The 13,211-nt window shown below is 44.1% G+C and overlaps 1 protein-coding gene across 1 annotated transcript; it reads right to left on the reverse strand.

Moving 5' to 3' along the window:
• Positions 1-402: 402 nt before the first annotated feature.
• LIG4 (DNA ligase 4) lies at positions 403-2,973 on the reverse strand. Its single transcript, XM_052650289.1, has one exon. The coding sequence runs from the start codon at positions 2,935-2,937 to the stop codon at positions 403-405; it is 2,535 nt and encodes an 844-aa protein (XP_052506249.1). The 5' UTR covers positions 2,938-2,973.
• Between the last annotated feature and the right edge of the window lie 10,238 nt (positions 2,974-13,211).

Here is a 13,211-nt window from a genome sequence, read left to right on the forward strand (position 1 = left end):
ATCTATTTTATTAATATGAGTTAAATTTTTATATTTGTATAAGATTATAATGTTAAACTTTTTATTTCATCTTGGTCATAAAAATAATGAAATACTATACTGCTAAAAAATTTTCTTTCTTGACATTGGGCTACTGAGTGTCTTTTCACCATTTGTATTTCTTGTTAAATAATCCACTTTTTTAAGTGTTTTCCTTATAAACATGGGTATCTTTTTTCTTATTATTAAAAGCTCTATAAAAATACAGGAAAAAAAATAAAGTTATGATGACTGTATCTAGTAATGCTTTTTAAGCACAGATTTTTAACAGATGAAAATAAAACATAGTTTAACATTTTATCATGATAATCTGTTGCAATGAGTCAGTCAGATCTGAGGCTTGCCTCACTAGGAAAGCTAGCTTCAAACCAAATACTGATTTTCCTCCTGTAATTCACACTTGTCTATTGAAACAGTGACCCAACGTTCTTGTAAGATTTTAAATTTCCTCTTAAGAGTCCTTCGAATAGCTTTCAAGTCTGCAACCCGACTCTGATCTTCCCCAACAATGACGTGAGACACTCCCTCAGCTAAATAGGAAACTACTTGTGCTCCATGAAATCGAAGCTCCAAGGCTGTGATGGCTAACCTAGCTCCCTTGATTCTGGTACTTAAGTCATTGATGACAGCGTACAAGTCCAAATAAACGGTGTGGTGTCTAAACATGCTAAGAGGCATGCTGGCCCAGGAATACCTGTGTTCCAAATCAGCAATCACAGGACTCATCTCCCCAGGAGTCTGCTCACCAGCGTTTTTAATTCCCGAAAACACTTCCTTCAGTTGGTGCAAATCTGTGTCGACAAAGTAACTATCCCCGTATTGGTCGTATTCCTGGGCAAAGTGTTGCTTTGTCGACGGGCACATGTGGATCATGAAGCGGGGTTGCCAGGGCACACAGCTTCTGGTCCTAAAACACTCTAGCAGCCACTCTGGCTTGACGACATCATGTTTATCTGAAGAGATGATATTTTTCACTCGAATGTTGTCAGACCCTGCGATCACACAGTACGTGTCTGGGCCTGGGTTCTGTACTATGTAACCACCCAACTCGGCGATTCTGTTTTCCAGGTCAGGCTTGGGATGGTTGCCGGTTCCACTCATGACACAAAACTCCACGTCTTCAAAGACAGTAGAAACCCTGTTTACGTTAGAAAGGTTGGGAGCTTTTAGGTGCTCAATAATTCCAATGACTTTCTTCATCTTTGGGGCAGCTTTCCGCTTTTTCTCTTGTGGTTCATCATCGCCACTCACGTAAAGGTGTTTGGACGCGAGCTTTCCACAGGCCTTCCCTCGAAGTTGCTCTAAGTCCTCCAGGGATGTACATTCGTACCATTCTTTGTCTTCTCTTATTTTCTCAATCCGTGGAAAACGCAACGTGCAGCCGGTTTTATACATGTCACTGGGGACGATCTCTGTGGCCTTAACCTGAACAATGACTGAATTGCAAGGCTTGATGTAGACCTCTGGCTTCTCTGTTCCACACAGAATGTTGCTTGGTGGGGCTTTCCTATGAAAAGGCTTCCAGTGTTTCGCCAACTTCAAACCGAGGTCATACAGTTCTTTCATAGTGTAACCCGAGCCAACGCGACAGAGAGTGTGAAACACTGAGGGTTTTTCACCAGAAGCGGGCTTCTCTGCCACAGCACACAAAAAATGAGACATCATCCCACCCCGGGCACCCTTCCCCCAGTAGCCCCCGACGATTAAGATGTCCAGCTCATCCATCAGTCCACTGACATACTCTGGTTTAATTTTTAACCATCCTTCACCTCTTTTATCTGGCTTGTAAATGGACAGCGGGTGTTTTACCATGATCCCCTCTTCTCTTTTATCTATCGCTTCATTCAAAGCATCAATTACTTCTTTCTTAGTATGAGCTTGTGTTTTCTGCACTATTTCTATTCTACCTGGTACAGGTGTGAAAACACTATTAAGAATTTCAAACCTCTTTCTCAGGGTCTCATGTCCTAGCTTTTTATCATTAACCATCAATACATCAAAAACACAGTAACAAGTCTGCAGCTCAGAATCTTCCACCATTCTTTTAATATCAAACTTATTCCCCTTTTGCATAAAAGTCTGTGTGTTAGGGTTGTAGGCCATCATCTCACCGTCGAGAATACAGTTCAGCACATCTGTTCTGAATGCATTATGAATGAATGGTGTGAGAGACCCTTCCTGTGGGGAAGCACCAAACTGGTCCTCATAGTTATACCCATTGCGAGAGAAGTACCGGTACACATCCCCATCCTTGTGCATCTGCATCCGCTCGCCGTCGAGCTTGGTTTCGATGTAGAAACTCTGGTGTTTCATGTCCTTCTCAATTCGCTCAATATCTGCTATAGCGGCTAGCATGGGTTTAAAGGCGGAGAATAGGGTGATGGAAATGTCACTGAGTCCCACTGAAGGATCGTGCAGTTGCCTACAGACCTTCTCCAGATCTGTGGTGACATTATGCAACTCAGCAGCATCACGGTGAAAAACAGAAAATATAGTGTGCTGACTAAAACCAAGCTTTAGGTCCTTAACAATCATCCGTATCAGCCATTTTTGTTCAAGTGCTGAACTCTGAGTTATAAGCTGAAGAACACTTTTCTTCATTAGGTCTTTCCTTTTGGCAGAATTATTGCTGGCAATGGAGTCTAAAATGTCATTTACTTGCTGAATGCTTAGGCTTCCTTTCTGTAGACATCTGGGTTTCAATACAAAGTACGCAATCATTGCAAAGTCTCCAGCATCTCCACGGGTTCCGGTCGGTGTTCTGTAGTTCAAAAGCTTAAGGGCATCTTTTCCATCTCGAGGCAAGTTAAGCAATTCAACATAAAGCTTAGCCAGCATAATTTCTTTGATTCCATAGGCCATTCTCTCCCTTTCCAGATGAGGAAGAATAAGCCTCATGGCTGGATAAAAAGAATCTGTGACATCTTTTTGGTTCTTATGAAGGGCATCATGAAATTTTCTCCAAGAATCTAAAAATGCTTTGAAGTGTCTGATTTTTTCTGCACGCCCTTTACTTTTCTGTATTCGTTCTAAAGTCGAACATAAATCTGCAAAAGGAACGTGAGATGCAACAGTCTGTGAGGTTTGTGAGGCTTGTGAGGCAGCCATAGAAGCGATGGTGAATCTTCTGGTTTATCTGGTAAAGCAAAAGGAGAGTAACTTTAAAAGATAAAATTCAACTAAATATTTAATATAATGACCTCATAGAGAGTGTGTGGTTTATAATAAATGTTCAGTAACATTCATTACATGAAAATAGATCAAACAAATGATGTCTCTTTGCAACCTCTACAACTATTCTGTTTCAATTCCAGTTCATTTCTGGGCTCCTGAGGTCTTTTCTTGTATTTTTCTTCTTTTTCTTTCAGACCACCATCACACAGCATCAGAAACAAACTATTTTTCTTTATTTACAAACAATTTTTCACATTTTATCTTATTTTTTTATTATAGTTGATTTATAATGCTGTGTACATTTCTGCTGTAGAGCAAAGTGATTCAATTATACATATATGTGCGTGTGTGTATATAATTTTTTCCTATTTTTTTTATTATGGCTTATCACAGGATATTGAATATAGTTCCCTGTGCTATACAGGAGGACCTTGTTGTTTATCCATTATACATAGAAAAAAAACTTCTTAAAATCATGTTTTTACCAAATCACTGGTTCACTGAATTCAAATTTGGCTGAACTGAACTTGTGCATAGATAATCCAGACTCCTTCCCCTCCAAATAAGAACCCTCTCCTTCCTGAAAAAGTCTATGACTGTTCACTATCACTTCTTCCCTGCTCTGACAAGTCACTATGGCAGCCAAAGCCCAAATCAAAATACTCTCCCCATAGAATTCTCACTTTACCTATCTCTCAACTCTAGCATCACAGTTCATACAGTTTCACAAATTTGAATTCATCAGCACAGGTTTTTGGCTCATATTCTCATGCCAATAATCCTCAAACCACCTGGTGACTACATATGGGCTCGACACTGCGCTACAGGCAAATACAGTATGCTTCTGCCTTAGGTGCACATTCTGTAATGAAAAGAGAACGTTCTGGGAATGATTATAAAGTGCTAATTGCTTTAATAAAAATATAATAAAAGTAAAATGCCATGAGACAGAGCTCCCCACTGAAGAATCTTCTAAAGTCACTGAGGGAAAAATGGGGACCTTGCTGGACTAGGGTCTAGATTATTTGCTAAAGTGGTTACCACAAGCATAAAATTACTTTGAAGCTTTAAATATTCATGCATGTTCTATTAAAATCTACAACAGAACTATTTTAATATGGTTTAAACTATGTTAACACTAAAATATACTAACTTTAGCCAAAAAAGATTTAAGTAAAATGTGTACTCTAAGAATCTGAAGAATGCCTTATCTTGTAGTTTCAGACACCTCTTGGCAAGTTCTCAAGTAGCCCAGAGAGCAAGGAGCCAGAGCTGCTTCCAGGAGTGGGGAGATCTCTTGCGGTACAGAGTCCAGGGGATTCCCCACCCTAGGAAACAAAAGGGAATCGCATAATGTCAGCACAAGGCCACTTAACCTAGCAGTTAGCACAAGGAGTCAATCACCATACCATGTTTACTAAACCGTCAGTCTCTGAATGTTAGAAATCGGTATAATTTGTACCACATAAATTGGCACATAGGAGTTCATGAGTTTGTTGAATGAATTACTGAAACGTGGAGCTGAGTTCCTGGAAAAGCACACCAGGGAAAGTCAGGAGGTGATCACACACCCACACAAACACACAAGTGGTGGGGTGTTTATTTAAAACATTCAGCAGTCATGACCACTTTGGGGAAGGTGAACAACATTCATCTGGGGGCCTATAGGGAAAAACAGCCTCCCTTCTCACTCAAATTCCTGGCAAAGGAAACCCAACTTCTACCCAGTCAGACCAGAAGACCACATTGCTGAGTGTTTTATCTTTGAATAGGGGAGCTGGCTTCCCCTTGCTGTCTCATTTGCATAACTGACTGCACCACCTGTTTAGATCTGTTCACTGTCTCATCTCTCAAGACCTGCTCCCTCAACCCAGCACATTAGGACACACAATGCCCTGTTTACAATTCATATACAATATGTATGTTGAGAAACACTTCTTTGAATGCTCAAGTCTGGTGTACAGTTTCTGATCTATCTGTAGATTCTACTATGAACTCAAAGTCAGTTACCCTGAGAAAATCCAAGGCAAGGACTCAAATTATAGAAGCAGTGAGAACCACATAATGACGTAGATCTACACATGCGTCCTAAGGCTGTCCCATAGATAACAAAGATTCCAAAATTAGTATAAAATGAATATACTTTGAAAATTTTTACTTATGAAAACTATACAAGAAATCAAATATTAGTATTTCCACTGCTTTTTAACATGCTCTTATTTTTTGGAATCTGAGCATTTTAGCTGATATTTTTGATTTATGAAAAAGCAAAACAAATAAGTTTGTGCTTAGGGCTCAGAAGTCCAATAAATCCGAGTTTAAGTGTGAAGTCTAACACTTATTAGCTGTGTGATATGACGCACTGTTTAATTTCTCTACTATTTAACTTCTCTAAGTTTCCATAAGTGTGAAGTGAGGTTGATAACTACATATAAATTCGGATGACATCTGACAATTTACATAAGATGCTTAATGTAGTACATGATATTTAATAAGCCCCTGACCGATTTCAGTACTATAATGCTTGTTGGTTCAAAAAAAAAACACCCACTGAAAACACAAATATTACAAAGTACCAAGCAAAGCTCTTAAGAGAATGAATACAGGAATTAGTATTAATAATGACTCATCATCCATTCAACTGCTGCCTAGATCGCCGCTCTGAAGTGAAAACAAACTACCGAGGTTTTATTACGTGAATGTGGGAAAGGAGTCAACGCTATTTTATTGGGAGAGAAAGTGACCGTACAACCCTCGACAAGACAAAAGGGATTACACTTTCCACAGCACTTTGTGATATTCTGGAAGAACCCCAGGAGAAAGAAATTAGTCGTGAAAATAAAACCAGTGTAAGAAGAGAAACAAGCATTCCCTCCAAGCCCATACTCGCTCGTTTTCCTCAGGCCAGACTCCCGTGCAAAATCACTGAAGGACCCACACTACTCCCATCAACTGCGGCCGAGGGTCCCCAGTTGGCAGGGTGGGCGCCAGAATCTTGGCAATTCAAGCAGCCAACACGATTCTTGAGAGTCAAAGGCACCACACCCCCAAGTCCCACGTCCCAAGGGTGGGGTCCCGAGCAAGCACCTTGAAGCAGAGACGGGGCTTCTAACGCAGCGTGTCGCCAGGGCATTGACGCCCCCTCACCTGGGGACGCCGGCGGATGAACCGAAGGACCAAGAAGAAACCTGAACTCTTAAAGACCACAATGTTTGCTGGACTGAGAAGACGAGACACGGCCCCCGCCTCCACGGCAACACTTGTCCAGCCTTCGCCTCACCCCTGGGCCCTCCCGGAAGGCGAGGTCCCTCCCCCGATTCCGCCGCCGCACGAGCCTCCTACCTGACCTGAAATCACAGGCGCCGCCACCAAACCGGAAGCAGGAGCGCGGCCGGCCGCTTCCGGCAGCTGCTCCCTGCGCAGGCGCAGTCGCTTACCTGCGGACGGAGCGGTCCGGATTTAATAGGGATGCCGTGCGCAAGCGCCGTCTGTACCTGCGGGGTCCAGAGGCTGTGATGTCAGGGAGACGATGTGCGCAAGCGCAGTAACCTTCCGGAGGGCTCTGGGAGGACCGCCCGCCTGGCTGCGCTGCGGAGGACCGGAGGCAGAGAGGGTTACAGTGTGGTTACAAACACACATCCGGTTGGCCTCAGCAGCAGAACCTATTTGCAGTCGGTTGACCCGCGAGAGTGGATTTCGTCGCGAAGTAAGACCGCAAAACACTTTGTCCACTGGCTCGTTATTGGTACTTTGAGCCTGTGCCTCTCTTTAGGCTGCTCTTGGCAGGTGACAACCTCTCGAGTTCTGCTTCCTATGTGTAAAGAGTGGTACCAACGCTCATTTCCGTGGTTGAGAAACCGCCCAGGGGGGAAGAGGGCATCTTCCTTCCCCAAACGTCTGCTGTTTCATTTAGGTGGGAAAATATGCTTTTGCAAAATTGTCTGAGCCTGTGCTTTCCTATGTGTTTTTCATGATGGTGCAACTGTGATGAGTTCTCGTCTAATTCATAAGAATAAAAAATGTGTCATTCATAATATAAACAGTTGCATACTCGGAAATCAACTGTGGAGTTCTAGTTTATATTCAAGGATTCAAAATAAAATCGTGCCACAAATCTTTATTGAGCAGCTACTATGATATTGTAATTGTACTACATATGCAAAATTGAGAAATGAAAACAAACCGAATCCTTATGTTCTGGGAGCTGTAGAATTCTACCAGTATGTTCCTATGGTTTGTCCTCTTCCACCATGGAGAACTGAGAATTTATTCATAAAGTGTAGGAGGAAACAACTTTTAGAATTAGACACTTCATTTTAGCATAAAATACTATTGCTTTAAAATGAAATTTTGCTGCAACAAGCTTGAAGAATACATCTTGGAGCTGTTAAGTGCCCTTAGGAGTTGTCTAATGTACAAAAGCCTCATTTTACAAACACACATTTAGTTCACAGTACTAATATGCAGTAAAGCTAGACTGAAGTCTAGCTCCTTCTAGCCCAACAGTTAATTTCTTTATATGTCTAATTCACCTATATTGACTGAATATTTCTCTAAAATCACTTGACTTGTAAAGTCACATGGTACTGTTTTGTGGGTAATTCATCCACCTACTAGTCAACTCATCCATGTACTGGGGAGGAATAACCGACAGTGTTAAATTAAAGGATCCCCTACATGCCCATCTTCTGCAAAGGCATTCGTGTACATTTTCGTACCTTGTTCAGCATCTATTGAGTTGCTATAATGTTGGGGTCTGTGCTCTGTACTAGTGATGTAACAAGGGACCCACGAATCACGAAACCAAACTCTCAAGTTGATTCAAATCCCACTCTCCAGTTTACCATGGTATTGTAGCCTAATGCTTGGTTCAAAGAGAATCAACAGTTTTTCATTAAGTATCTGCTAGAGTTGCTTTGATTATTAGTTTATGTTCATAAGCGGTCGTCTGTCTTGGTGGGTGGTGCTTATCAGGTAATAACAGGAATTATTATCCAGAGCCTCTGTGAGCTGGAGCTCTCAATCTGGTAGCGATTTCACGTTTTAAGAAAACATTATGACATATCCTCTGTAGATATAAAACAGAGTCCAGAGAATAGGGACTGACAGGAGACAGACACCTATAAACAAACAGTTCGGTACAACTTGGTGCGCAGGGGGTTGACCGTGGAAGTCACGACGTTCCAGCGTGAGGCTCCCATTTGTGTGGTCACTTCCAAGGCCTTGTTAGGGGGCCCTAGAGATGTTGCCACGGTCTTGGGTTTTTGTAAAAAGTTGCAAAAGGTAGTTTTGAATTTTTTTATTTCATTTTTTTAAAATAAAAGGGCCGTCTAAGTGGTACAGGTCTCGGGGCCTGATAAAACATGCATCCGCTCGCGACGGTGCACCCTGACGAAGGTAGGAGCGGGCTAGGCTGGAAGAAGACAAGAAGTTAAGTGCCCTTACGGAAGTGCCGGAACTCACTGCCATACGTCTAACAACCTTCTGGGGCAGACACTCTCTTCGGGAAGAAAAGCGTCCCGCAGCAGATCCTGAGTCATCAGAGGCAGGGCGGGAAGTCTACCGGTGCTAGGAGGATGCCTGACACCCACGGCGGGGGTACCCAGTTCACCGCGATCGCACGCGGTATCCGGCCTCGCGGTATCTTGTCCTTCCCGGGCCTCCGTCGCCGGGGACTCTCTTCCCCCGCCCCTACCGGGCCGCCGTGTCTGCGCATGCCTAGGAGGGCGGGGCCGCCTTCCCCGCTCCCAGGAGGAAGGGCCAGAGCAGGTGATGTGGGCGCCGGCGGGGGCATTTGCCGGCGACACCGAGCGTGAGCCGGAAGTGGGGGAGCCGAGTGCGGCGCGGCGGGAGCTCGGGGCCGGACCGTGGCGACGGCGGCGGCGGCCCCGCGGCGGGAGGCGGAGGAGGACGATGAGGAGCGACGGAAGCGGCGCCGGGGGACGCTGCTGCGCGGCGCCGGCTCCCGAGTGCGCGGCCTGCCCGCGGGTCTGAGTGAGTGCGGGGCGGCCGCCGGGGTCCTCCGGGGAGCTGCTCGCCGCGGGGCCGTGCGGGGGCGCCTCCGCCGGCTGAGGGGGCCGGAGAAGCCCTGGCAGACAGCGCTGTGGGCGCCCGGGGCGCGCCTGTGCTCCGCGGGCCGGGAGGGGGCCCGGGGCGCGTCCGAGAGCCGCTGTCCGCGGCGTCCGCAGGGACGCGCGCGAACCCCAGCCTCCGCCGGCCCGGCCCTCCTCTCTCGGGCCGGGTGCGGCCGGAGCCCCGCGCCCAGGGCCCAGGGGGCTGGGGGCGGCCTGGGCCGCTCACGTCAGGTACAGGCCGTGAGAGCCGCGGCTGTCGGGGCAGGAACTTCGGGGCGCCGACGGAGCCGCCCCGGAGCACCCCCGCGGAGTTGAAAGTCAGTCTGCAGACGCCCGTGTCAGCAACGTGTATGGATATTGTTCTGCAAAATGTATCACGAGAGTTTACTGCCCAAGGCGTCACAACCGCCCGCCCCCCCAAACAAGTCTTACTATTCAACGGCCCTTTGAGTTACCTTTCCCCCGTAGTAGGGACTCAGTGGAAAGACAGAAGGAGATCCGGGCTCTTAAGTGTCAAGCTCGCTTTTCGTGGCATCTTATTCCTGGTATCATTCGGTGGGGTGGTTAATTCTTCGTGGGCAGGCTTAGATTGCTCGCATGTCTTTTTTTGCTAAAAGGTTAAGTTTTGTTCTAAGTAAGAAGTAAGTAACTCACGGTTGACCGTCTAGTGTTCTTGTCCGAATAACTGTCCTGCTGAAGACCTAGACCGCTCAACCCAGTCATTGTTAATACAGACTTACTGGGTGCCCAGCTTTGCTCAATCTCCTGAAAATCTTTAGGCGGATTTCCATAAGGTGATGTCACTGTCGTCAAGGAATCCGCAGCCCGTGTAAAGCAGGTGAGTTAGGCTACACTAGTGAGTGCCACCGCGTGCGTTTGTGCAAACTGCAGGATGTGGCGTGGTTGGCAGTAGGGAGCAGAGGTCCAGGGAAGGCTTTCTGAAGGAACTGCCCCCCGCACTGAGTTTTAACAGAAAAAAAGAAGGCGTCGCCCTCATCACTTCCTGTGTGCAGCGACTCAGGTGTTCTCCAGCGAGTCCTGCCATTGTTCAAAATCCAAGTCGAGCAGACGTGCTAGTTGTACTTTCACCTAGTCTGCTCTCGTAGGTAAACAGAATGCTTTAAATTCTGTCTCCTACAAGGAGCTGTGTTGCTCAACGCACTGCATTACATTTGATCTCAGCCGAGTTCTGGTTAGGTGTTTGATCTCCTTTTAACCTACGAGGAAACACATTTAGAGAGGGTAAATGGGTTGGCAAAAGCCACCTAGCTATTAACATACCGAGCTTGGAAACAGGCTCCTTCTCCTCGCACAGACACTGCCTGCCATTGATGGTTTTCTTTGGATGAGGAATTTCCTTTGGAATGAGGAAAGGAAGCCAGGTTGTGAATATCTGAACATGGGCATCTTGGCGTGCCTCCCATCTTCTGAGACACACCTCAGGCCTGGATGAGAGCATTTCCTCACCACGCTGTCCTGGCTTAACAGTTTGACTTCAGTAGTGGGTAGGGAAACCATCCACCCTCACGTTTTGCCATGATCTTTCCTCTCTTGTCTCTTTGCTCAGGGGAGTCTATTTCTGTTTCTCTGTTTTTTCCTTAATTTAGAACTCAGTTGTTAGCCACAGATTCTAAAATCTTTCTGATTCTTGTTTAGTCTCCTCTACAAGGTTTGAGGTCCTTGTATACTCTTTTTAGAACAGACCTTTAAAAAAGGATTCTAGTTTTTTCTAATTAGGAGTTTTCTTTCCCTGAAGTGATAGGCTGCATAATAAATTACTACATTTTATGTTCCTGTTTCTTATAAGTCTTAACTCCTGCAGCAGTACATTGTACTGGAATTGCAAAGCTGTTGCATTTTTAGGGCATGAACTGTGCGTATTTATGAGTTAGCCTGGGAATCTTGCTTCTCCTGAACATTGATTTTATAAGAAAATGAATTCTAAGTTTGATCCGTTTGGTTAATAGTATTTAGAACACTATCCCTTCACAAGTTGGAAACTTCCTGAATTACATTATCATTTTTTATTCTAACATCACTGTTTGCATTTTTAGCCTTGTGGATCTTTTTTCTTTTTTTAAATTTTCTTTCTTTGATATTTACTCTCAGAACAAGTTGCGATTGGCTTCCACAGTGACAAGAATCTGTCGTTTTTGCTCCCTCAGAGTTGACTCTTATGTGCCAGGTCTCCTGTGTTTCCAGTGAAAGAGAAACCCCAAAATGCTCCTGAGTTGCTGTCTGGTGTAGTGTTCCAGACGTCTGCTCAAGCTGATTGAAATCCCAGTTTAAAATGCTCTCTGAACTCTTCAGTTGCTATCCAGCATATCCATAGGCAGTTATTGTTCATTTGTCCCATAGGACTATTAATACTCGCTTTTTCATTATTGATGACATGTGGGTAACCATTAGGGAAATAGATAATTCATTCTGCGGTGTCTCCAGCACACTGATAGCGGCTATTTGTGTTTCCATTTCAGCTGTGCAGCTGGCATGGTTTCTTAACTCCCCAGTGCTTAGCAGAAAAGGAGATATACTAAGGCGGGAAGGCTGAATCTGCTTCTCTGTTACCTGAAACGTGACTGGAAGCTGTGAATTCCCCCAGAGGATACCATTCTCCCCTTGTGATGTAGGGGTCAGGAGTGACACATGAATTTGCTTCCTGCTTTTTAAGTGTTCCCTTGCACCTATGCATGGTTTTGTCACTTGTTGGTATGGTATTTTTTTAATGTATGAACAGTTTTTTTTTTTTTTTAAAAAACAGGATGTTCCTAAAATCATCAGTAGAGATGGATATAAAGGCCGTTAAAATAATAGTACATTTACGACTTTTTTAAATGGTGTTTTGTTTAAAATTGTATTTATTATTGATTACTCTTCAATCAGTTTGTTTTTGAGGAATTCCTATTTAATTCATGTATAGGTAAAACATCTTTTAGAGTTTTCAAAGACCTTTTTCTCTTGGCAGAATCAGTAAATGAACATATACCGTGCAATTCGATGTAAACTTTTGCAGTTTAAAAATAATGAGGATAATTAGCATTTACTTTCTTTTTGTGAGTCAGTTCCAACCTTCATTAAAATTTTATCTATGATTGAAAGAATAACATATTTGTCCAGTTTACTCTGCTGGGAAAGATAGAAAGCAAAAGGAGAAGAGGGCAGCAGAGAATGAGATGGTTTGATAGCATCACCAGCTCAATGGACATTAATTTGAACAAACTTCGGGAGATGGTGAAGGATAGGGAAGCCTGGCGTGCAGCAGTCCATGGGGTCGCAAAGAGTCGGACACGACTGAGCGACTGAACAAAAACAAATTATTGGGACAATCATAATTAAATGTATTCATTCCCATAGTTTGAGTTTTAGTTCTTAATGTAAGTTGTTAATCTTTATTTTAAATGTTTAGATAAAATACCGCAGCATAAAGGATTGATACGAAGAGACCGCCAGCTTCACAGGGAAGGCGGTAGTGTTCTTTGGTGAGGAGGAGGTTGAGGGTCGTTGTTACTGTACACTTGGAATTACTCTGGAAGGTGCCGTTTGCATCACTGACATTGCTGCTTATTGGAGAGAATAACCTGAGTTCCCTGTGCAAAGCAAAGAAAAAAACCCGTCGAGTTCATGGAAACTCATGATGGTCTTTGTATACCAGCTTTTCTTCTTCCCCTCCCATTAACTACAAACTCCTAAAACATAACGATGTCGATTATTTTGTGAAGATTGTTTAGCCAAAGTTATTTTCTACAGCTTTGACTGTGCGTTGTTTAGACATATTACTTTGATAGTGGTGGTCTGGGAAAGAGACTGAACATGTTTGTTGAGTTAAATATTTTACAAACCTCAGTTGAAATATAAAATCACCACGTCTCCACACATCTGTGATTTCTGGAGTCCTATATCTCTCAGTAACTTTTCAGGTACTCT

This window comes from Budorcas taxicolor, chromosome 12 (genome assembly GCF_023091745.1).
Source record: "Budorcas taxicolor isolate Tak-1 chromosome 12, Takin1.1, whole genome shotgun sequence".
Lineage (NCBI taxonomy): Eukaryota > Metazoa > Chordata > Mammalia > Artiodactyla > Bovidae > Budorcas > Budorcas taxicolor.

Bases quoted from the DNA above. Each gene is read 5' to 3' on its own strand.
- LIG4 (XM_052650289.1), bottom strand. From the start codon at position 2,937: ATGAGGCTTATTCTTCCTCATCTGGAAAGGGAGAGAATGGCCTATGGA.